General features: G+C 37.8%; 1 protein-coding gene across 1 annotated transcript in view; it reads left to right on the forward strand.

Moving 5' to 3' along the window:
- Positions 1–25,354, forward strand: part of LRIG3 (leucine rich repeats and immunoglobulin like domains 3) — a 42,530-nt gene extending 17,176 nt beyond the window's left edge. The window contains exons 4-19 of the mRNA XM_074539817.1: positions 3,223–3,357; positions 3,977–4,120; positions 6,040–6,183; positions 6,499–6,642; positions 7,070–7,213; positions 8,454–8,534; positions 9,175–9,246; positions 9,640–9,711; positions 10,883–11,046; positions 13,947–14,267; positions 14,787–15,068; positions 15,529–15,981; positions 16,191–16,349; positions 17,444–17,587; positions 17,673–17,948; positions 20,506–25,354. Coding sequence (XP_074395918.1) covers positions 3,223–3,357; positions 3,977–4,120; positions 6,040–6,183; positions 6,499–6,642; positions 7,070–7,213; positions 8,454–8,534; positions 9,175–9,246; positions 9,640–9,711; positions 10,883–11,046; positions 13,947–14,267; positions 14,787–15,068; positions 15,529–15,981; positions 16,191–16,349; positions 17,444–17,587; positions 17,673–17,948; positions 20,506–20,750 — 2,980 coding nt within the window. The 3' untranslated portion in view covers positions 20,751–25,354. The remainder of the gene's footprint in view (positions 1–3,222; positions 3,358–3,976; positions 4,121–6,039; positions 6,184–6,498; positions 6,643–7,069; positions 7,214–8,453; positions 8,535–9,174; positions 9,247–9,639; positions 9,712–10,882; positions 11,047–13,946; positions 14,268–14,786; positions 15,069–15,528; positions 15,982–16,190; positions 16,350–17,443; positions 17,588–17,672; positions 17,949–20,505) is intronic.
- Positions 25,355–26,151: the final 797 nt, after the last annotated feature.

The following is a 26,151-nucleotide window of genomic DNA, read 5'->3' on the forward strand; positions in this document are numbered from 1 at the left end:
ACTGTCTCATATCTTTAAAAACTTGGGGGTGAAGGGGAGGGGGGGTGGATGTTGCAGCATTTAAGAGCTTTTATATCTGAAAGGCATTTAACTGGATGCTCAACAAAATGAATACAGAAGTTTCTGACCTGCTTTGTATTTCCCCGGAATAAGGAAAGTAAAAGTCATTATGTCATATACATGGCAGCTGGTTATATAGAATGAATCTTAAGATCAGGATTCAGAGGGCTGTTACAGGATTTCTGGCCTATTGGTACACTTAAAGTCATGAATGTTGAGAAGGAGAGCTAAGGTTTCTCATACCCATAATGAAAAACTGGTATTCTCTCTTAAGCTGGTACTCACACTTTTACTTCTGTAAAAGTAATTAAATCAGGCTGTATGCACTCCTGGTCGATGGTTTGTGGGGTGTTTTGCTGCAAGTCAGGATATAGGCACTCAAATTGCAAAAGGCACGTTCAAATTCAAGTAGATATTTTTGGTGGGTTTATCTGCATTCCTTGGTGCTCCTGCTGCTTTAGCTGTAACAGGAGAAGTTGTAAGAAAGCTACAGCATGTTGCTGGCACTTCCACATGAAGAAATTGTTATCATATTGCTGCAGGTTTGTTTCTGGGCAAGCTTGATGTGCTGGTTTTCTTGTTGCGGGGAATCTCTCTCTCATCTTGCCTTGAGGGTCTGTGAAATTAAACCAGTGGAGTGTATGCAGCTCCTTTTATCTGAACACAGCAGTAGTACCTTTCACAGGAAAGATTTTCTTTTGTCTTTTTTTACCCTCACCCTCCTCTCAGTGGAAGAACTTCTATGTCATTATGTCCACATTCGTGCTCTTTGATTCTGTCTTGACAGGTAGATAGGCTTATGTTTTCAAACATGTCCTTCTTGACTAATTTTGATGATGGTTTGGCAGTTATGAGGAGGGTGATACACTGTTCTTTTCAATTTGCTTAAGTGAGGATTGTGAAGAAAAATCAAATTAAACTGTCTCATTTTAAATAAAGTTGGGTCCTGAAGTAGAGCTATTTGGATATCTTCAGTGCTGAGGAATCTTCCAGGTGTGAATTATTATATTTACATTCTTTTGAAGAGAAACTGGACTAGGGTGTTGAAGCAATAGAGAGTGAACCGTTCAGCTATTTTGCAACTGAGTAACTTGTACAAATATGATTAAGCAGGAAGGTGCAGTGAGGGCTGGTTTGATTTTGATTGTGGTATGGAGTAGGACTACGATGTGTAGTGCAGTTTCAGTGAGCAAAAGAAGTTGCTCGTCACTCCTTAATATGGCCTTACCATCTCAAAAAAAGAAAAGTGTTCCTGAAGCAAACAAGCTGCAGGTTTTTTGTTTGGTTTTGTTGTAACTTGGTCTGTGTCAGGTAATTTACCAGTTGGTTTAAGTGCTACTCTGAAGATGGTGTAAGAGTTTTATTTGGTTCCATTAGGTCCAACTAAAGTTTGTAATACAGGGGCTATTATCCTGCCAGTTGTGAGGAATTTCTGTTTTATGGAGCAATGCTGACACAAAGACAGTACTGTGCAAGCCGTCTTATAACTGAACACTTTCACACTGCAATTTAGGAGGCGGGCAGTTCAGGAAATTGCTGGCTTCTGCTGGAGCACACTTTTACTGCAAGGAAAATTTTATTCGTCACTCAAGTAATTGGCAGTTTTAATACCTTGTTAGTAATTACCTTGTAAACAAACTAATGCATAAAGGCAAGGCTCTATGACCTGTTATGTTATCTAACTCACATTCTTATTTGGCCAGTGGAACTGACACAGGGTGGTGGTGTTTGTTGTTGTTTTTTATTAAAGTAATTTGTTTCCATTTATTATAAATACTTTCAGCTAAGAGTTAAAAAATGCAGTGTACCTATACCAGACAGCCTAAGGAATGAAACATGATACAAGCTCAGCATTGGAGGGGCTGCAGGATCACTTACCCATTCCCATATGTGGTCAGAAGGCCCATTAATCTCACTTCTGGTTCAGTTTGTGAGTTAGGACTTTTTTGTCTTGAGCAGTAGTTCCCCCACACCCTTGAATACATGAGAGTTGTCCATGTTGTCCTAATGTGTGACTTACTATTTGATCCAGAGCAAGTATTTCCATTAAAGGTAAACACTTTCCAGAATTAATATTCTTATTGATAGTTTTCCTAAAATTGCTTTTGCCTGCAATCTCTAGGATCTGGGAAAAGCTCCTAAATTTTGTTAATTATTGAACAAGGTATAGAGTGTACCACAGCTAGAATGACTTGAACTTACAAGGTAACAAGAATTATTTCAGGTTACATTGTTTAATTGTTTGGAATCTGCTTTCACCTATGTAGTGGTAGCCCTGAACAATAATGCTGCTGATGTGTGGTGTATGATTCTGTACGTCATGCAGCTGAGGTGGAAAAACTGGTAGGTTGCTGGGTATGAACATGAAATAGGGTCACTGGAAAAAGTTCATGTGTGAAAGTGAAAGAAGGGGTGTTCCTCAGAACAGACTAGCTACATTACCCACATCTTCAGATTGTTGCATACTTTTTGTTGTGGAATTGGGTGTGATGCTGAGCTGAAGTTTGACCAGACATGAAGTCCAAAACTCCTGTAATGACCTCTAATATGCAGAATTTTTGTTCTTTGCTAACTCATTAGAAAAATCTGTAGATTGGAATACTAGGTCTAATTTCACAATTACTGAATGTTTTTCAGGGGGCTGTGTTATCATCCATCCTTTATAATCTAACTCTGTGTTTTTCTCTGGAAATTCAGATGGACTTCTGTGCCAAGGAAGCTTTCAAAAAACCCCAAGCACTGTGTTTAGCTACTATGATAATTATTTGCTTAAAATAGAAAACAGCTCTAACTTTATTTCATTAAAATGCTGTGCCATAAAGTTTCATGCAAGTGTCAGATATTTCTGCTGTTCAGAAATAGGTGATTATAGTGTTTTGCATCTCTTTTTAAAAGCCATGAATTGCAGTAATTTGATTATATTGCATTTTTTTTCATCATTTCCTGGAATTATATTTTAAGAAGTATTAATGAAAATTTATTTAGGCTATTTCAATTTGTGATTTTGATTAATATTATGCATAGAGAACATACCTTATTGTTTTTTTGTAATTCAAAATTATTTTCAAGTAGAGGAATTATGAACTAATATTTGCCAGGGTTGTGTAGTTAAGATGTGTTCACTCTGGAAATGACATTTTGACTACTGCCCTTAAACTTCAGGACCAGTAACAAGATTGCCAACATTTTGTCTGAACATCTGAAGCCATTTCAGAGTCTAGAAACTTTGGACTTGAGCAACAACAACATATCAGAGCTAAAAATTTCATCATTTCCATCGTTACAACTCAAGTATCTGTAAGTAAATTGTTTTTCTTTTCGGTTACTTTCAAATATCTTGTTGGATAATTTAGATTGGCAGCTGTTTATTAAGTATTAAATCTTCTTTTAATTAGAATGACATTAATATTCCTACCTGCCTAGTTTAACATAAGCTACTAACTTGAATATATGAGTTGTTACAATGAAATGTTTTAATTCATTAAAAAAAGCTAAGGCCATTATCTTGAGATGAAACAAATAGATGTGTCTCTTGAGAGAAGTAATTATGTGATAAAATTAATTGAAGTTCCCCATGGATAGTCTAGTTTGTATTTATATGGAGCTGGATAGACTTGTTGCGAATACACTTCAATTCTTATTCAGGAATATTGGACTGCAAGATATACTGACTGATAAAAAAGTAACAGGATTGCCACATATTATCTTCTTCCATTATCACACTCTGGCAGAGTAGACTAAAATGATGGTGGTGAAATACTATTTGACTAGAGAAAAAGCTGTCAAGAGCTCAAATTAATATGAAAAAATCCATTTATAAATGAGTAAGCCCCACAAGAGCTTTGTGTTTCACTATTTGGTGTTAAGAATTTATTAAATAACTGTAAATTTAACCTTCCAGACATTGTTTCAACAGGTATATTAACAGTAACCGAATAACCTCTATGGAGCCTGGTACCTTTGACAATTTGTCTACCACACTTCAAGTATTGAAACTGAACAGGAACAAAATTTCAGCAATTCCTCAAAAGATGTTTAAACTGTCCCATCTGCAGCACCTGTAAGTGTAACCTACAATTGACTAATTGTTTTCAGGTTTTCCAAAGCACTGGCAGTGCTTGAACTTTAGCCTTTAATTTAACCAGAGGCAGAGTGAGACAGACAGAGAAAACATATTACTGCAACCCTTACTAACTGCAGCATTGTACTGAACAAAACTAGTCTTATATGTTGGTGAGATGTGAACAGTCTTTGTGTTTAAAATTGTGTTTGCCTATTAAAAGTAAAAAAAAAAAAAACAAAAAGGAGCAATATTTCTGTAAAAAACCATCAGGAAAATAGTAAGTAAAGTACTATTATAGTTCACTGCAGCAGTCATTTACTTTGTGCTTTCACAGTGGAATGAAGGAAATTCATTTTCTTTCAAATGGCATGACAATAAGCAATATGCTTGAATAAATAGACCTTCAGCTTTACTGACACGTGCTGTCCATAAATGTTTTACCAAATAAATAATAAAGTTATATGAAAGAGACTGTGGGGCTTGTCTTAATTGGAAAACTTAGAAAGTGCAGAAAATGGACAAAAGAATGGGTTGCACTTTGTCAAATCCTGGATAATTACTTTCCATATTAGATAGTCAGAAGTTAAAAATTACAAAGTCTCTAAGGTTAGCCTTGAAAGTGATAGGTTATAAGAACGCTGAAATATTAGGGTGCTTGACACTTCTGGAAAGAATGACTGTTTCTTCTGTATAGGAGTGCTGGAACACTTTTAGTCAGGCCTCAGTAGAAGAGTCTGAAAATAGTCCTGCAAAGCTCAGGATTTGTTAATGATTTTGGTAGACTTTCTGATCTTCAGATTCACCTGAACTTTTGGATGTTGCTTATATCCTTGCCTAAAAATGTTCCCTTTGTTCATAGTTATTATGCTGACTGAGTTATGTTAGGTAGTTTATCTGCAAGGAAGCCCAAAAATTTGTGTTATCACCTGAAAGTATTCAAAGAAGAATCCTGAAAGTATTCAAAGAAGAATGAGGAAGAACTAAAGCCTGTTCATACTGAATGTTCTTCACTTTTTATTCATATTTAAACACAGGATAAGAAGTAGGGCTCTCCTTCAGTTCTGTTATCAGGTAGATTTTGTGTCAGACTGCCTGTAGAGACAAACTGAATTCTTACAGGGTTGTGACTGTGAAAAATAAGGATGGTATAACTGTGAGGAGACGATTATTTACACCTTTACTTTGCATGATGAAATGGGTTTTGAAATGAGAGATTCTTCCTAGTTTGGTAGACCTAAGACTTCCTTGAAAGCGCAGATGATCACTCCTTTTATTACCTTTTGGTAATATTGTCTAATCCTGTGACTGCATCTTGCCCTCCTGCTAGTTACACCCTACATCTCCCTCACAGGATACACATTGCTCCCAGTTTCTGACCTGCACAGGATGAGTGTCGTGGCAGAAGACCAAGTGCCAAGACCACTTGAGAAAGAGGAAAGACACTATGTGTAACTGGGGACTGGAGAGATGTCATGAGTGCTTGACTACAGATACAGAAATAGATCACCCAGGATGTTCAATTTTGTCTCCTTATCACAACTAAAATGTAACTTTTTTTTTACTGTTTATTGACTGCAATTACAAACCAGCCTTAACATCTCCACTGCTGGATAAACACCGCTCTCCATTTTGAATTTGGGAACAGGATTAACCCTGACATTCTAGGTCTGCAGGGATTCTTTAAGTCTGAAAATCAGGGAACTACCAAGTACTCGTTCTCAGTATCAGAAAGGCAGAACAGTATTAGCATGGTTGAACATAATGTGTTACAATAAAATATTTTATTTTTATTACTTCTTGTCTTTGTTTCATGTGCAAGAGAAATGTTTAGATAAAGTTGGTTCCAGAGAGGGAAGAAAGGTTGTTGGCATGTAGGTAAAATTACTGTGCTGTAACTGTAAATTCTCTTGATGCAGGGAGCTGAATCGCAACAAAATAAAAAAAATAGATGGGCTCACTTTCCAAGGACTTCCTGCTTTGAAATCATTAAAACTGCAGAGAAATGGGGTTACAAGGCTTATGGATGGTGCTTTCTGGGGTTTGACCAACATGGAAGTCTTGTAAGTATCAATATTTTGCTGATAGGTTCTACTGATAACATATTAAGTAGATTTCCACAAAATTAATAGAATTGAGTGATAAAAATTAAAGATGTTTATGAATTGAATTGTTTTGTTGTGATGTGGAAAGGAGCAAACAGTCAGTAGAGAATGTGTAGAGCAGCACATTTTAAATGCATGGATACAACTCAAGATTTATATGGAGGCTCCAGCTCTCTAGCCAGTGTTGTGAGGTCAGAGGTGGACCTGTGGCATAGCATGCATGCTGCTGAGTTTCTAAAACTTATGTCTTTTTCTGTTTGTGGGTGTTTGTAGGCAGCTGGACCACAACAACTTAACAGAGGTAACCAAAGGCTGGCTTTATGGCTTACTGATGCTGCAACAACTCCATCTCAGCCAAAATGCCATCAGCAGGATCAGTCCTGATGCCTGGGAATTTTGCCAAAAACTCAGTGAACTGTGAGTATCTTTATTCTCTTCCAGTTTCAAAAGCCAGGTACACGGCAAAACATGAGCTTCTTAGCACTGATCTGTGAATTTTTCATAGCAAAATTTCCAAGATGACTACAACTTTGCTGTATAAGACAGTTACATCTTGTTGAAAGAATTTGGAAGTTAACTGAGATTGCTCCATTTCACTGTAGCAGTTGTACTAAAGCCGTAACACAGTAATTTTCAAATGAGAGAAATTTATTATGCAGTAATTTGTGAATTGTTCAAAACAATGCATAATGCTTTGTGGTCAGAAGTGGTATAGTGGGTTCTGTGATAATCATCAGGGAAAAACTGGTGCATCCCCCCAGAAAATTCACGTGGGTTGAACTAAGTTAAATAAGCACTGCAGCATGAACATTAAAATGCTTTCCCCCCCCCCTTAAATTTGCAGAGATTTGACATTCAATCAATTAGCAAGGTTAGATGATTCAAGCTTCATTGGTTTAAGCGTGCTGGTTGGACTGTACATCGGAAACAACAAAGTAAACTACATTGCTGATTGTGCCTTCAAGGGACTTTCCAGTCTACAGATTTTGTAAGTTAACAAACTCAATTTGTAAGGTTAAAACCTTAAGAAAAATCCTGTGTTTATAGGTTATTTCTTTCCTTTATGAAAGAGACAAGAGAATTTTGTTAACTTCCCCTGATCAGTGTATGATTTTCTTAGGGTAAGATTTCTTTCCAGAATAATTGAGAAAGGGAAGAGTTCCTCTTTTGTTAAGGCTGTGCACAATGAATGGTGGTAACAGTGATGCAGACTTCCAGTAGCATTGCTGTGGGAGAGGCATATTTCTTGAAGGCAGCAAGCTGAGCACTGCTACCCACAGTTTTAGGGATCTGGATCATAGTTGTGTCTTAACTGAATCATTTTCTTTCACAGCAGAAATAAGAAGACAAAAATCATTGTCATGACTGTACAATTGCTTTAAGTATCAGAGTGTGTTTTTGAAATAGCATTTCTTAAAGGAAGGGAAAGAACTAATCTAAATACATTTCTCTTCATTAAAACCTTCCTGTTGCATATCACTGACCCATCTGTCAGCCAGATGAGCAAAGCCTCTAGGCTTTATTTTCAGGGGTTTGCTCACATACTCACACTTAGGGTATCTAGGAAAGATGCAAATTAGAGGAGTGTACACCATGTTTTTTAAGAATATAGAGAGTTGGAAATCATAAAGAAAGGAACTTAGAGAATTGTGACCTGTTTAGGTATTAAGTATTAGGCAATTTCTCCTAGATTTTTCTTTCTCCCTCTGCTCAACCCTGTAGATTTTTTGCAGACACACTATTCTGTACACAAATCTGTAATCTCTTTATGCTTCACAGATAATTAAACAAGTGTTTTGGGATGTTAAAATGACTCTCTGGGTGTTAAGGACTTAAAACAACATGAGGGGGTTCCATTTCAAACGGACAACAGTTGCTCCTTTCCCTTCCTGCAGTGCATGTTTCCTTAAATAGTCCTGTATCTGAATACCTTTGGAGGGATATGTGGTTTAGTTTGCTCACAGTTCTAAAAATTGTTGAGTTTGGGATCTTTTCAATCAGTGGGAAAAATACTAACAGTCTTCCAAGTCTCTCAGTAAAAATTGAAGTGATAAAGTTAATCAGGAAAAGCTTCTCTTAACCCACAAAAACCAACTGAACCAAAATCCAACCAATCCAACAGAAAGCTGTTTTAGATTTTTTTAAAGTGATACATGCTGTTGAAGAAGTATGTGCCTTGTTCTTTTTAATAGCTTTTGTGATTTGATTTCCCCTCCCCTCTTAAACAGGGATCTGAAAAACAATGAAATATCATGGGCTATTGAAGATATGAATGGTGCTTTCTCTGGCCTAGATAAACTTAAGAAGCTGTGAGTATTGCTTCAGTATTTGTATCTCATCATGCCTGAAAGAAAAGAGCTTATTATGTGTCTTTCAAAGGACAAGGCCAACACTTAAGGATATTAAATTTTCTCTCTTAACACTTTGTTCTCTATAACATCTTCCTTTTCAATAAAAGAAATTCAAGATTTTCCAAGTCAAACTAATCTGAAATACTTTAAGTATTGTTAATATTTATGGACATATTTATCAAAGAATTAAGTTTTTCCATACTAAAAAATAATAAGTGTATCATATGATAAAGGCATAGTGGCAGGCTTAGTCTTCAGTGAGGTAAAGCAACATGCAGTGGAAGTGGCTCCATTGCATTGAAATTTTCAAATGCATATTTATGAAATTAAAAAGTGCTTATAGTTTTACATTTAAAATAATCCATATCACTTAACTGCATACCTTAAATGTCTTCTAAAGTCATTGTAAAATCTAGTTATTTATTCGAGGGGAATAAATTAATATCTTTTAGATGTGATTCATTTTACTGCATTGGAAATGGGTGAGTGGTGAATACTAGTCAGAGTTGAAAAATAAATGCCAAAAATGCAATTATTCAGCTCAAAAATACTCCCATTTAATTTCATTTCTTTTGCATCATGTGCTTAAATTTTTCAGGATACTCCAAGGAAACAGGATTAGATCTATTACAAAGAAAGCATTTTCTGGTTTGGATGCACTTGAACACTTGTAAGTAGTAGACATTTACATTTAACCCAAAATGGGAAAAAAATTAGTTTTGATACTAGCTGAATTTAAAGGAGAGGTAACAAGCTTTATTTATGACTTGGGATGAAAGTCATAAATATTTGATTATTTGATTAACCTTACCATGGTTGCAACTGTGATCTTCAGAAGATTTTTCAGTTTTGAAGTTACACTGAGTGTGAATTTTGGAATTAATGCAGAAATTCTTACATATTAAACATGCTGTGAAACTCCTCATTTGCATCTCCTTTTATTTTGAGCTTAAGCACCCTTTGTATATCACTAAAATAGCAAATTATTGCTTGAGTCTTAAATCCATTCAGTTTAATAAATCTATTATTTTCTTCTAATCCTGTTTTTCTTTTTTCTTCCTAGAGATCTAAGTAACAATGCAATTATGTCAGTTCAAGGAAATGCATTTTCACAAATGAAGAAACTCAAAGAATTGTAAGTTCCTATCAAAAAACATAATCTCTATTAAGTATATAGATATTATCTATACATATAAATGTATAAATAAAAGCCTTGTAAGACATCACCTGGTGCAGTGATAAACCCCTGCTGTAATCTCTCTGAAATAACATAAAAAGTTTATGCCAGTATTTTGGGTTTTTTTTCTATTCTTATATGATGGGTGTATTTAAGTGAGAGAGTGTAGGATAGCTGGCTACATTAAATTTCTGCTACATTTGTTGTCTCTAAAATCCTTATTTTAAATTAGGTGATCTCTAACAGGTTTTAGATAAGGGAGACTTTAATGTAGCTTGCTCTAAGACCAGCAGTGCTGGACCAGTGAAAAGCAGTGCTGTAATTCTTTTGTAAAGACCTGGTTGTCACTGCTTGTAATTGGCTCCTTCTCTCCTGTAGCAGCAGAGAGACAGATCTTCAGAGAAGTCATGAAGTGGTAACTACAAAAAATGTATTTTAGTGAGGATGAGTTTTTGTCCTCTCACTCTTTCTTTCTGTTGATCAATGCAGAGCAACACTGGCTCACAGGCTGGGTGCCGAGGGTTATACTGAAAGGGGTGACATCAAATTGGCAACCTGCCACTGGTGGGGTTCAGCAGGGCTCCATCATCAGCCCTGTGCTCTTCATCAGTGACTTGGACTTAGGACTCAAAGGGGATACTGAGCAAGGTCACAGGTGATGCAAAGCTGGGAGGAGCTGTTGACTCCCTGGAAGGCAGGGAGGCCCTGCAGAGTGACCTCAACAAATGAGAGGGCTGGGCAATCAGCAACTGCATGATGTCCAACAAGAGAAAGGGCTGGATTCTACTCCTGGGGTAGGGCAGCTCTGGGTGTATGGACAGACTGGGAATGAGAGGCTGGAAAGCAGAGCTGTGGAAAGGGACCTGGTGCCCTGGTCAGTGGCAAGTTGGATATGACTCACCAGTGCCCTGGCAGCCAGGAGGGCCACCCATGTCCTTGGGGGCCATCAGGCGCAGCATCACCAGCTGGGCAAGGGAGGAGATTTCAGCTGAGCAATATTGCCATCATTCTCTTGCAATATGTTTAACAAAGAGCCTTAGTTTTGTTTTGAAAGTGTGCTCATACAGATCTGTATTACAAACAGAAAAGAGCAAGCAAGCAGGCTTTGATTTTAATTGCTTTTTCTTAGGCACTTCAACACATCAAGTCTCTTGTGTGATTGCCAGTTGAAATGGCTACCACAGTGGATGTCAGAGAACAACTTCCAGAGCTTTGTAAATGCCAGTTGTGCCCATCCTCAGCTGCTAAAAGGGAGAAGTATTTTTGCTGTCAGCCTGGATGGGTTTGTCTGTGGTGAGTGTAGCCTCTGTTTCTCATTCCATAAAACAAATACTGCTGTGTGCTTGGGATTTTTTTTGTGGTTCCTTGATATGTTGTGATTTCTATAACAAAATTGAAAGGATGTAATACTTAGTAACATTTTCTTCTGTTCCCAAACTGTGATGTAGATGCTTAAAGCTTGAGGCTTTGTACAAGACAGGGAGTGATGATATTTTGACTTTTATACCAAGTACAGCTTGCTTTCATAGAACATACCATGTTCTATGCATGCAAGTGAAAGCTCAGTACTTTGTGAAGGTAAATGTATGTGCCTCTAGATTTAAAAGATAATGTTTTGATCACTATTGTTTTTAAGTGAGACATACTTTGGCAAAATTAAGATGTAGTTTTTGGGTTTGGTTATTTGTAAATTTTTTTTTCATATTCCATTATTCTTGAGGTTATTCCAGGGCTGATAAAATTTCAAGGTAAAAAAGCTATATTGGGCTCAGCTCTGATGTTTTTATATGTGCTTGTGGTGTGCTTTAAAAATTATTTGGAGTATTTAAATTACTGCCTTTTAAACTGTGTTTAAAAAATACGATTACCACAGTTATGATACTGGTATTTTTTATTTCAGTTTGCCAGAGAGTAAATGCTAGCAAAATATTTTTACTTTAGGACCTGAGAATTTGATGTGATTGCATCTGCTTTAAAAATGAAATTTTTCTATGTGTGTTTAGTAGCATTAATGAACGCCTGTGTTAGGTTCTCTGTTTAAAGCAAAGTGAAGCTAAGCATTCAGGTAAGGACATGTTTGATTACTCTGATATATAAAGTAGAAACTTTGAAAATACCAGGAAATTTAAAAGCTGGTTAACTGCATTTCATGTATTTTTGTTGAATAAGTTTTATTTTTCTTACTAAAGAAAATTCAAACATTGTATTCTTTGGAGACAAAAAGATAAGTGTCTTCTCAATAATTTTGTTTCATAGCAAATATAAGTGGTTAATTTTTACTGTTGCTACCCTTTTTCAGTGGGAAAACAAGTCCAGAATATAAAATAGTGTACCAAAATGTTGGTTTTTCCTTTCCTGTTAGCAGACAGATATTTAATAAATAATCAGCAGATTCTAGCTACTGCTGAGAAGCAGAGGTTCACATAATGCAGGGAATTAGAGCTTATTCAGTGGCTAGAGGAATATATATGAGGTAGGCATCCTAATTTATGCGAAACACATTCTGTCAAAAAATTAACCTGGAGATTTAAATGTATGTCTTCCGTTTGTTAAATTGGAGGAATTGTGATCTTTCTTTGGGCTACTGAATGCTATTTTTAAGTATTTAGTTTTCAGCCATTTAAGATGTGTTAGCAAAAAGAAATGTACTGAATCAGTTTTTGTGCTTGATACTTAACACAATTGCCATGCAGAAATAACTAAAATCTCCTAGTAAAATCATTGAGTGTTTCAGTTGTATCTGTAAAGTCTGTTATCAGTAGACGTTCTGGTGTACCCACCTTGCTTACAAGTTTACAAGGGCTGCTTTTGCTTTTATAGAATTTTTAAATGGAGTGTGTTGACTCCTGCCTGAAATTAAAAGGTGTGTATAAATGTGGATGTCTTTGTAATAGATTGCTTCAAATATGCTCTTGGATTATTCTGTTCTGACAAAACATAATGCTAGTCTTATCCTAGTGTGTTCTGTATTCTGTACTGTATGCTTATTTGAGTGACCTTTGTATCACCCCTTTCTGTCAGGTAATTAAGATTGAAGTATGTTCTGCTGTCCTTTCACAAGGCTAATTTAAGTATTTAGAGTGTTTTACTTAGTTATTGCCATGCAAAGTCGGTGAATGTATTAACTCAATTTGCAAATGGCAAGGCACGGATATGAAGCATGAAAAGCAAATAGCCTGGGATGTTCTTAAAGTCCATGCTTAGAGTCCCAGATCCATGTTGCCCTGTCACTGGAGCATGGCATCATACCTGCAGGAGTTTTGCAGATGGTTCAAGGTTAGGCTATCTGCACATCCCATTTTAATTGTAACAGAGTGGAGGTTCTTCAAGGAAGTCGCACCTTGACCCCATAGTTGTTCCCAGTCATTTGAGATGTAATAAGACAAACGTGCTAGGAGACAGCAGGATCTGCAGGGAGGAATTTTTGGGGCACAGGACTTTTCCTGCAGTTCCTTTGTCCAGAGATTGGACACATCTTGAAAGTTGGGAATATACTAAGGCTTTTGGTTTTGGGAGACCAGGCATTTACTTTTCCACCTCTTTTGCACATGCAATGTACACACAGTCCAATAAATAATTCAGAAGGCAGCTAATTCTGTAAACTCATAACATGGCACTTCGAAGGTAACATTCCTATAGTAAAGGGACCTCCAGGAATTCTTGAAATTCTTGTGTTCTGCCCTGCTTAAGTGACCTTCCATCCCCTTTGGCCCAAACAGACGCACATCACTGGATCACTGACTTTTGTACATGATTTTTTTTGTGGGTTTGGGTGAAACTGTAGCTTGCAGTTTCTGATAGCAGAAGAACTATGCATTCAATAAAGAAAAACTCCCAGCAGCCTGAGGTGTTGTAAAGATGAGAGGTAGGCTTCATGATTGATGTTCAGAGTAGTTCTTATGGATGTCAGGGAGTAGTTCTTCTATCTTTAGTGCTGGTATTGAAGAATCTATGCACACAGTCTGCTTTTAAATGTGCTTTCTTTTCAATAAGAGAAGGCTTGGCACAATAAACTCATAAATACGGCATCTTTAAATGCCCTAAGGCTAACAAAATTTAAAACAAAAGCATTGTGGATCCATTTAATAAATACCTATCTGACTCTTCTCTCAAACCTATAAAACAAGGCTTACTAACTCTCTGGAAAGAGTCCTCAGGCATCACATGTATTTTTTTTCTTTTCCTCTGTGCAGATGATTTTCCTAAACCACAGATCACTGTCCAGCCAGAAACCCAGTCAGCAATTAAAGGCTCCAATTTGAGTTTTGTGTGTTCAGCAGCCAGCAGCAGTGATTCCCCAATGACTTTTGCATGGAAGAAAGACAACGAATTACTGCAAGACGCTGAAATGGAGAATTACGCACACCTCCGGGCCCAGGGCGGAGAAGTGATGGAGTACACCACCATCCTTCGACTGCGGAATGTGGAATTCAGTAATGAGGGGAAATACCAGTGTGTTATTTCAAATCATTTCGGTTCATCCTACTCTGTCAAAGCCAAACTTACAGTAAACAGTAAGTACGTTTTGTTTTGCTTGTGGACTTTGAATGATTTTAATCAAGATAAGGATTCATAGATTTTTCATTCTTGTCATCTGCATCTTTTAGAAGATCCATAATACGAGATAATTTCATAAAATTTATCCATTTCCAAGGTCACTATTCAATTTTACCTCTGGTCCCAGTGTACTGAAGCATAGTATAGGAAAAAACAATATACCTAATTCATAGTAAATCTGGCAAAATCAATGTTACAAGATGGAAAAATGTTAACTTCTTCTCACAGGAGGTAAGTATATGCTCTGTTTCAAGATGCTATGGAAAGGTCACATAGGAGGCTGTTAGCAAAAATGAGATTTTGATCTAGGTGGTCTCACATATTTCACAGTCCCCTCCCTTTCTGCTGGCTACTGATCAATTTAGCCTGTATGTTTCCCTAGTGTTTTTAGGCCCATGAGGGGTGTTCAAGGAAAGACTGTACAAAAGAGAAGTATGTTTCATGTATTGATTTTGGTATCACCAACTTTTCTTTAGTGCTGCCTTCATTTACAAAAATCCCCATGGACTTGACCATTCGAGCTGGGGCAATGGCACGTTTGGAATGTGCTGCAGTTGGGCATCCTGTCCCACAGATTGCTTGGCAGAAAGATGGTGGAACAGATTTTCCTGCAGCACGCAAGAGGCGCATGCATGTCATGCCTGAAGATGATGTATTCTTTATTGTTGATGTAAAGATCGAGGACACAGGTGTTTACAGCTGTACAGCTCAAAACACTGCTGGAAGCATTTCAGCTAATGCAACATTAACAGTCCTAGGTAAGATATTGGCAAACTTTAACAGCACAATCAATATTATGACTCAAAATAATAAAAGTTAGTTAATGTTTCTCAGTGTATACACATCTGGTACGCATGGGATGGAGGGAAGAAGGGGCTTCTGTTTTCATTTAGAGACTGTAGATTTGTTTAACTTTTGATTTCTTGAAATTTTGTTAATTGTTTTTATTGTAGTTCTCTGCATCTTAAGTATGTATGATGTAGCATTTTTACCCTGTAAAGTAATCAAGCATGTAAATTGGACCAGTTGACAAGTAAATTGTAGGCTTTAAGTACAAATTCTTGAGTTTCTTCTTAGAATGAGAGTAAGCTTTATTAGGCCTTACTGATGCATTTAATTCAGCTTTCCCTCTTGAGCTGTGAAGGAAAGGGACACTTCTTATTCTTGCGAGGTCATTAGGAAAAAACATAGAATATGAGGCTTGTGCTCTCTTTTCAGAAACGCCATCATTTTTGCGGCCTTTGCTGGATCGAACTGTAACAAAAGGTGAAACTGCCGTCTTGCAGTGCATTGCTGGTGGTAGCCCTCCACCCCGACTGAACTGGACTAAGGATGACAGCCCTCTCATGGTAACAGAAAGGCACTTCTTTGCTGCAGGCAATCAGTTACTAATTATTGTGGATGCAGATGTAGAAGATGCCGGGAAGTACACTTGTGAAATGTCTAATACACTTGGAACGGAACGAGGCAACATCCGACTTAATGTAATTCCTACTCCCACCTGTGACTCTCCTCAAAACGTTGCCCCATCACTTGATGATGATGGATGGGCCACAGTTGGCATTGTGATCATAGCTGTGGTTTGCTGTGTGGTGGGCACTTCCTTGGTGTGGGTGGTCATCATCTACCACACCAGACGGAGAAATGAAGATTGCAGCATCACAAATACAGGTGCGTAAACTGAAGGTTTACCTTGGAATGGAAAACAAATGTTTGTGGTTGCCTTGCAGTGACTTTATTGTAGGAGCGTTTGTGTGCTTTGACTCAGAGGCAGAAAGGTGAATTATTTGTTGCTTTCAGTGCTTTGCTGACAAGTTTAAAAATGTTTCTACAAACTGAAGTGTGTTGATGACTTTTGTATGTGTTTTGCTCCCCCACAGATGAAACAAATTTGCCTGCTGACATTCCAAGTTACCTGTCATCCCAGGGGACACTGGCTGAAAGGCAGGATGGATATGGCTCATCTGAAAATGGCAGTCACCATCAGTTCCTCTCATCTTCTACAGGAGGGTATTTCCTGCAGCAGAGGGACAGTAATGGTAGGTAGAAAATGCTAAACAGATTTTTCATGTGACTTGAGGAGCTGCAGTTTGGCTATTGTCTTTCTAACTGATAAAAAGAACACTAAAGAAGCATCTTTACACAGTTTAATAGAGAACATGAAAATTATTGCTTGGGATTTTTCAACAGGATAATAATTTGGTTCTGTTCATCCAGATGATGTTATGGTGTTTATTTAAATCAGGAAGTTTTTCTCTAGTCTCAAGGGTAAATTTAAACTGAAGAGGACATGTGCAAAACAAGAGCATCAAAAAGAAATTACTATGGCATGTCTTTTCTCTTACAGCTTGAAGAGGGTGCTTTTAGAGGAATGTAAAGCATGTGTAGTAATACCAGTGGAACTTTAGTATAACTCTTTAAACTTGCTGGTTAAAAAAAAAATCATTACTGTCAGAGTCAATAAAGAATTTAAGATGACTGCAAGTTAAAAGCTGCAGTACTTGACATTTCTACCTGTGGCCCCAAAGAATCCCGTTTATACTTGCACTAGGGAGGAAAAGGCACCTTTCTGGGAAAGGGCTTGGGGTTGAGACACTCAGGAGCTGGGACATATGGGAATGGAGTGGTGGTGAGATAATTTTGCAGTTGTGGGGTAGTGAGAGGAACAGCCTCTTTGTGGATCAAGAACTGGAGACTGTGTCCAAAGCTTTCAGGAGCCATTGAACTAAAAATCTTTATAGCTGTTTTGGCAGCCAGTGATTCCCTCAGATTCTTTCAACCAGGACTTTGGCATTGACATTCTGCTTTTGAAAGAGGCTGTGAGACAGATAATGAATTTGTCTAGTGTGCTTTGGAAGAAGGAAGTCCCTGGTTCTGATCCCTGTAATTGGTTTGGTTTTGTTTTGTTATTCAGGGATTGTACAGTGAAGTGACACATTCTCTGTCAAGCTAATTAATCGAACAGTTGCTGGAGTTAGGATTGTCATCCAAAAGTTAGGTTAAACCTAGGCAAACTCTAAACTACACTATGAAATGTCGTTGAAAAAGACGACATTCTTAAAACTTACTCAAGAAACTCTAAGCTGGAGATTCAAAAAAGACTGTGTGCTGACACATCAATTTTATTTTTAAGGCATTTGCCATCTAGATAACAGCAGTGAGACAGACTTGGAGGGTGTTGCAGATCCATTCCTTTGCCACTATCTGGGGACTTCGGGAACTTTGTATTTAAAAGGCAGCGCTTACAGTTCTGACGCATTTGAAACATATGGTACAAGTAAGTTCATTGGGGAGAGGTTTTAGTCCTAACTCAGTCTTTGTTAAGATGAATCTATAAAAAATGAATTTTTCATTTCCTTTAGGTTGCAGCCCTGACCAGAGAACAGCAGGCTTGGGCCTTTACGAGTCTGGATATTTAAAGAAAAAGGAATGCTGTCAATACTCACCTCCACAGGAAGATCCCTTTGACCAGTGTGTTGGCATTATTGGAACACAGGCTACAAGTAGCAGATTGATGAACTCTATTTATACTCAAAATGAAGGAATGGGACTGAAAAGCAGAAGTCTCAATTCAGACACATTTGACTTAAACAGAAGTTTGGACCCCTCATCTATTATGAGTAAAAGCACTTTCATGGGTATGTTCTAGCTATTGTTTTTTATTTAAGCTGCCATTGTCTTTGCTGTCTTGTTTCCTGCCTACAACACCAAGCAAAACTGATTTCTCACCTTTTTCTTTCCCAAATGTTTGATGCTGAAGAACAGAAAAGTGACTATAGTAAAACTGTGTAATGAGGATATTTAGATTACCAGATCTTCATAGCTCACACTTATGTAAAAATCTCATCAATTATGTTATTCCTATCTTCTGTCTTAATATAGCTGGCAAATATCTGTAAACGCTAGCATAGATAGCTTAAATACACCTTAAGAAACTTCAGGCATACCAGAAGTTTTGCCCGACAGGCAAAAGGTATGTAAGGAGGGCTCAGTGCAGGTGGGGAGAATTGAACTTGTGTGCATATGTATTGTATAATACTGTCAGCCAGAACTATTTACCCTTCAAAATAAGGCAGTATGTAAAAATGCCCTCCTTTATTCCTCCTTTGTCATTTTCTCATGATGTGCATGATAAAAGAATTCCCGAAGTTTAGTTTAGGGTTTACAATTTTAAGCCAGATTGCAGGGAGAGGTGGGGGAAGGAGAAAAGCATTGCTTTATCCTTGAAGCTCATTAAATTTTGGATGTTGGTTTGGTTGCTTGGTTTAAAATGCATACAAAACCACATATTGCTTTCATCTTTGTGATATCTTAGTGCCAAAACCAGCCCTGGTACCATGGATTGTCTCCCGGCTGATGTGTCAGCACTGGCTGATCAAGATCTGGGTCTGCCGGCTCTGAAGGGGATTTGGGGGAATGTGCATCACTGGGCTCTTTGTTCTCAGGGGGTGGGGAGGGAGGCACAAGCTCTGAAGTTTTCCCCCTTCAAAAGCCAGATGTTTAAACTGTAAAATGTTGCAGATGCCAGGACATCTGGCAGAGACCCTGGGACTGCACACGGCCGGCCTCCTGGCTGCCTGCCACTATTGCTGTGGTGGGACCATGCAGATAGGGCTTTAGTATGTCTCCTGCAGAAAGCAGTCCAACTGTATGTTCGTATATCCATCAGTTAATGTTGCCCCAAGGGTGCATAGGCCTCAGTCTGCCCTAAAAATCTCTGCAGAGTTACTTCTTTGATCAGTTCTCTGAGCATACTACCCCACTTATATTGCATTGTCATTGCCTTGGATGCTTCATAATCATTAGCACTCTTCCTTCAAAGAGCCTATGGCTAGATCTTGGATATGGTAGCTGTAGAAGAAGTTGTGATTGATTTCTTTAGTTGCTTCTTCAACATGGTCATCAAATTCAAGCCCCATTTTGCCTGTGCAATCATAGTGAAGTCGACAGCTGGCGTTAGCATCACAGTTGACGCACAAGCCAGAAAGTTCGTAGCTTGTATTTTTGTTTTTAAGACAGCTCATTTGTACCTTTGGTGCTGTGAGGAACATCCTTTCATACTGCATTAGGTCTAAGTTAATTTGTATCTTTGGTGCTGTGAGGAACATCCTTAGACCTTTCATACTGCATTAGGTCTAAACTGCTCTACAAATCATTGATGGAAGTAGGAGTTTTGTCCAGTTCCTTTTTTAGTAACTTCTGAGTTCAGAGTTTTACTTGAAACCTTTAGTTCTGACAAAAGTAGAAGTGTTGCATTTTGGGTTCAAAATTTATTTTGAAAGGTAGTGTTCAATTGTTAATAAAAACTTGAGTTCTTCAAAGTCAGCCTGTGATACCTTGTCCTCTGAAAATAAGTCCTTACAGACACTTTGACTTAGGATGGGTATGTCTTTACTCACTTGAAAAAGGAGGCCCTTCTTGTAGATGTGTTGATGCTAACAGCTTCCCAGTGATGGAGAATGACACAAACTGATTGTTTACTGGCTAGTAAATACAGATAAGTGTTAATTATAGTTGAACTGAAATGTGTAATTTTCTTTGGGTTGCTACTGTTCTCTTTGCCCACAACTGACTGGATGATCAGTGGTGAATGCAGCATGTGGCTATCTGCATCTTTATTATTAATGGGAGATGCTAGCCAGAAGAAGATTCTGTTAGCATTCAGATTGCACTACGGGACAATATTGTATAATCTGATAGGGGTTGTGGGGTTATATTTTTTTAAATTCCTAGTTCATTTTTTCTGAGCTGCATGGCAGATGGCATGTGCCATTCATTTATTGAAGAACAAAACAGGGAGTGACTTTTGCATTAGAAAGTGTCTTATGATGTGTTTGCAGGTTGATCCCTGTTCCTAACTCCCCCCTCACCACCCTCCCCAAAGAAAAATGGGTAAGAAGGTAGTCATGAAAACACAAGAAATGAAGTTGTAGGTGGCTATGCAACTACTTGGAAATGTTTTTAATGTCTCTTGTGGCAGAATCTTGCCTTATGCTTGTTATCACATGGATGTTTTCTTTAAAATGGTGAAACAGCATTTAAGTAAAATCTCACTTTGGTGAATTTCCTGTCAACCTTGCATTTCAATGTCAATTTCTGTCAGTCTTGCCTTTCAATGTCATTTTTGTACACTAGGGTGAGACACAAATCTTTTTGCATCAATATTTCTGTGCTCACTCTTTTACTGTCTTTCAGGAACATTTGGAAAGCCTTTATGGAGGCCTCAGCTGGACTCTCTTTCAAGCTGTAGACAGCCTGCAAATTGCCAACCAAAAACCTCCCATAATAATCATCATGTCTCACTGGACTTTGATGCAGAGGCAGATGAAGAGGGAAAGGAAAGGACAGTTTCTAGAGGAGAAAATAGCTTTTATACTTGCAAACAGTCCTTTGAAAACTTTAGGACTTCTGCTTTCCAATCCTCTGATTCAGATACGTAGCTCCTTTTGGAATTAATGATTTGTGGAACCAAAGAAATAATTTTACATACTACTACCTCAGTATGGAACTTTATTTAAAAAGGAAATAAGGAGAAGAAGGGAAGAAAGAAACCCCATGATGCTCTGAAATCAGAAGAAAAAATATATTTTTTTTTCCAATAAAGCATAATTTCCAAGATGCTCTACATTGGTTATACAGGAAAAAATCCTATATTTGTAATTATTTTATAGCCTTTTTTAAATGCAAATAATATGTTTTGTAAATTAATGGTGTAAATAGTACAATGTATGTATTTCTATGTCAGACTTCATTTTCTTGAAATGAGTAGTAAGCATTCTAATTTTGTACTGTTTCTTGTACCTTTTTACAAATGGAAACTACATGCTGTTTGCATGTACCATGCATCTTATTTGCACATTACTTTAATAAAATATGCTGCCATGTGGTCTCTGACCCACATTAGTGTATGAAGAATGAAAAGTGTGAATTACGTTTGTAGGCAGTGTTGCAAATGTAGGTGCTTTCTGATGTGTGTTTGCACCTTCATTTGACTTAAACTTGCACCTTTAGATTTACTGTGTAAAATATGTTCATCTTCAGAGAGTGGGTGTGGTCCTGCCACAGCTACTGGTAAGGTGGGTTGCAGCTATATGAACCAAAACAAGGCTGTAAATCCTCCAGTTTGTGAATTCCCCCTGTCAGATGTGCACACACATGCTCTAAGTTTTCATGCCTATGAGGCTGTAGTACCAGCAATTTCCCTGTGCCTTTGTTAGTGAGCCTGCATCTGGTGTAGGGGATATACACAGTAGATATACAAATTCATATCAAGCTATTTAGCAAAAGAAAAAAAAAGGCACTGGATGTCTGCCTGGTAACCTAGCTTTTCTCTGAGTGGCTTAGTGTCAAGTGTTTGCCAAATACACAGTGCATGCCTGAATTCCTGCTTTCCCATACCCTTTCTCCCTCTTTTTTCCTTCTGCAGCCACTCCCTGCTTAACATGAGGAGGTAATCCAAGAACACAATAATGGGGTTTTTTTTGTTTAATTCATGCTTCTGTTCCTTACTTGGCTGCCCTTCTCTAGTTACAGATGAGATCTGTGCTTTATTTAATTGCTCAGTCAAGTTGAGAAATTGTAGACTCTTGCTGGATTATATTTGTAGTAATGAACCCAATATCTTTACCTATCCAAGACGGAGAGGATTGCAGTTTGCTTACTATAAAACAGTAGTTAAACCTGAGTGAAAACAGTCTTTATTTTGTGTTTCCATGTACAGATGCCTATTGTTTAAAAAAGCTGTGAATCGTGTTGTCATCACTGCACTAAAACAACAAGACTTCAAAATGGTTAATTCTACAGGACATCAGCTTTTTAAATGTGCCTGCTTTGAAGGTGCAAACTTACATGGTTGCCAAATAGCTTCTTTTAAACTAAATTAAAAGCAGCTGTTAGAGTAGGCCATCACAGACATCAGGGCTAAAGTGGGAGCAAAGATTTTGTTGCCTGGTGTAGCTGAACTAAGGGCTTGTAGTTGTCTGCAGCCAGAAACCTGGTACCCAGATTGCAATGCAATTTCCCTTTAATTTAGGCACCAGTATTAGAGACAGGAAGTTAATCCATCCTTAGTCACTGGTGGTCTAAGCGTACAGAATGGATCTTGCGTGCTTTAGTTGATCATATTGCCAGATTTTTTGACTTATTGTTAATTTGTTTTCATTGCTGCCAGATGTGCTGATGTGGTGAAAGACATTGGTATGGGTATTTGATTATAATTAAGTGGATTTGAAAGAGATTAATTTTTCCTCAGTTAAGCACAAACCTGTAGGTCAATAGGGCAAGAATCTGACATCAATATCTCTCCTTTTTCTCTCCCAAACACCACTCCCCAGTGGCCCTGGTTTTAGGGAGAGGAGAGCTGTGATAGCTTTTAGAGAGAGAGGAGCTGTGATAGCTCCTGTTTATAACCAGACATTGCTTTCTGACATACTAAAAAATACCCAAGTTAAAAACAGCAACTCCAGATTTAGGGTTTATCCTTAAGAACTCTGTGTTAAAGGTCCATCATGAAAAACAAGCTTTAAATTCTGTAGTGAGTGAAGGTTGAGAACAGTGGCAATGTCATTCCTTTTTCATCTCCTTTGCAAAGATACTAATCTTCCAAAGGCTTGGATATCTGTACCTAAATAAATGTTCAGAGTCACTGGCCGAATTTTAAGTGTTTTTTATCAAGTTGCATTTAGCAATCTAGACATAGGAATTACTTAAAATTTTATTTCATGCTTTAAATGCCCAGAAATTGAAATGAAAGCTCCCAAGTCTTTTCTGCTAGTTTGAGTTTTTATGTTTTACATGTGGATTGTGCTTAAATACACAGTGGGTATCTGTAAAGTGCAAGATAGACTGTAAAGTTTCAATATCTTAGTAATTCTTTTCAAACCAATGATGTTACCAAACACCTATTTTAAAGGCTTGGAAGTTTGCTTATTTGGTTTTTTTTGTTTTGTTTTGTTGTTTTTTTGGGTTTGTTTTTTTTTTTTTCCTCCCCTCTAAGATGCAGATGTTAGTGAGCTGGTAGTTGGGTATTTACTCAGCTGAAAACTAAATCGTAAGTTGATGTGATGGGGAAATAAATTGCAGCCAACCCTGAGTAAAGCTTACACTGCATCTCAAGAGTTAGAATGAGAAACAAGTGTTGTGTTGCTGAATGACAAAACAGACATTTTTCCGTTTTATGACCAGGAGCAGCTGGAATCTTTCTGTTGGCTCATTTAAGACTTATAGAATGTTCTTTAAGGGCAGTAGCCACTTAATGCTTTACACAACAAAATGTTTTGGCTGTTGAATTCACACAAGCAGTTGCTGAGGTATAGTTTCTGCAAGACTTAAATAGTTTAGATAAATAGAGTTAATCATTTACCACAATTTCTCTGGCACAAGCATTTCCTAAATGAGTAACCTAAATGGTGTCTGAGATGACACTAGGGATACTTGCATACTGAAGGGTGTTACAACACAACCTTACAGAGTACAGCTGTAATTCAGCAGCAAATGCTTTAATTTAGAATTCATAACTTAAGAGGATCTTGAAAAATGGCAAAGCTTTCTCCAACTGAGGGCTCATTAGTGTCACCAAACATTTCTTAGTTCAGTCTTGGGGAGCTCTTGAACACTTAAGCCTTACTCCTTGAGCCGCTTCAAGGAAGCTTGAAACTAAGATTTAGCTTTTCACTTCAAACACTTTTGTTCTGCCTGCCTTACAAATTAGGACTATAATTGGCCATTGTGTTTCTTCTTGAATATGTACATAACAAGAAATTCTATTAGCTACCTGCAAGATTTCTTCTTGGGGATATGGCACATCTCAGAGAATTATACTTTCTCAGTGAAATCTTGTTTTTTGCTCACTTTGTGTATTGCTTTGTCATAGAGAATGTGTCTTTACTAGTTGGATGTTAGTTTAGAAGTCTTGTGAAATTATTTCATTAAAAGAGCAGAGAGGGGAATCTCAGCCTGTTTAGTGAAGGGAAAAAACAAACATGTAGAACAAGATGTAGTTTGTGTACATACCATTTTACTTTGATTAAGAACTTTCCAGATGCCTTCTGTTTTTATATTTCAGGGAACTGTTACAGGAAGGAATAAAATCTACAATGTCTTGACTCACTGATGTGTGGCAAACAGTGCTTTTTTCTGTTTGTTGTGCTTAATTATTAAGGGCTCAGTTATTCCTCTGAAATAAATATATGCACACCTGATTTCTTACCAAAAGGCACAGGTGGCCTCTCCTGTTTCCCATGCTGCTCTTTTTCTCATAGATCAATACTGCTCCCATGTCCTCAGGGGGACCCTCTTTGCTCACCTATGCTCCTCAGTTTCCAGTTTCTCTGCTTGCCCTGGCACTGTGGTGAGAGGCTGGGACAGATGGACTCAGTTTAGAGAGCACAGTGCAATTGCAGGCAGTGAGCAGCACTTGTGTGCTAGAAGAGAGGAGGGGGAAGTGTTGGAGAGAGAGAGGCCCCAGCTTTAGGAAGAACTTGGTATGAGTGGGCAGAAAATGCATAATTCAGGAGACAGGGATTAAATATTTATAGGACAATGTTATAAGCATAATAAAGAGCATTTTTGTACTTTACAAGCTTTACAATGCTTTTTGTGTATTTAATTCCACTCACCCTCTATGCTTTCAAGTGCCAAAAGCAGCAGTGCACGAAAGAGCACATCATCTGGAGATTTACCTCTTACTGCATCTAAAATCTCCTTTTCTGGTAGACAAGAAACAAGATCCATTTGTTTTTCTGTGTTTGGGTTCAAGACTGAATATTGCTGGTGCAGTGCATAGTTTCCCAGTCATGTGGTCTGTGGGGTCCACTGTGTCAGAATATGTGTAATCACTCTGACTCAAGAATGCCATGGGACAGCAGGACCTGAGGGTGAAGTTGGTAGCAGTTCTAAATTCACTGCTTGTAAAACAAATTTAGGCCTTTTTTACTTCAGAAATTTTTTTCCCACACAGCAGAGAGCAGAACCATAAATTACTCTAGATTAGACTACTGGATAGCACTTCTACATGATCCCTGGACCTCAGCCATCAGCAAGGGCACTGCTGTTATTGCTATTCAGTTTGGCTGTTGACCGTGGGCTGTTGACCAGCAATTTCAGTGCAGGAGTTTGCAGTCTGAGTACCTCCATGTACTCTTTTCTGAAATTAATGGTGGCCAGTTTTAGGTTGCCATTTCAAATATGGCATTGGAAATTAAGATCTAATTTAGCTTACAGAGGTAGTAAGATCCTATGGATATAAAACAGGCTTTGGGATTTTGTAGGCCTGTACTTTGGAAGGCTGGTATGCAACATTGTCCAAAGACACACTCATTTGCCATAGCAATATGGGATGTTCTTATTTTCAACACTTCCTTTGTAGGTGTGCGTGGACAAGCCATGACTTAGGATTTGGGTCTGCTGCTGGATTATCAAAATTCAGGTATTGATTATAGAGACATGTGAAATAACATCCTTTTAGACAGTGAAGCTCCAGATTCTTTTATCAAAATCATGCAAAGCTGCATCAGTTCCTATCCAGTTAAAGAAGTGACCTTTGGTAGTATTCCTGGTGTTCAGCTTACTTATTCTATGAATCACTGAAAAAATACTGTCATGGAGAAATAGGCATTGATGTCCTTTGGTTGCTTGCAAAATGTTTGCAAAATGCTTGCATTTTGTTTTGCTGTGACATGGAGAATTCAGGGCTCCATCCAGCCTCTGTTCATCAACAAATAGTGGACTGCTTTCATCCTGATTTTCATAGATGTGCCAGCACAGACATACCTAGTTCTGTGTTGGGCTGGCATGCTACATGTTAAGGGAGTAGTCAGAGCTACTGTAAGGCAGAGCTGCAGA

This window comes from Zonotrichia albicollis, chromosome 4 (genome assembly GCF_047830755.1).
Source record: "Zonotrichia albicollis isolate bZonAlb1 chromosome 4, bZonAlb1.hap1, whole genome shotgun sequence".
In the NCBI taxonomy this organism is placed as follows: Eukaryota; Metazoa; Chordata; class Aves; order Passeriformes; family Passerellidae; genus Zonotrichia; species Zonotrichia albicollis.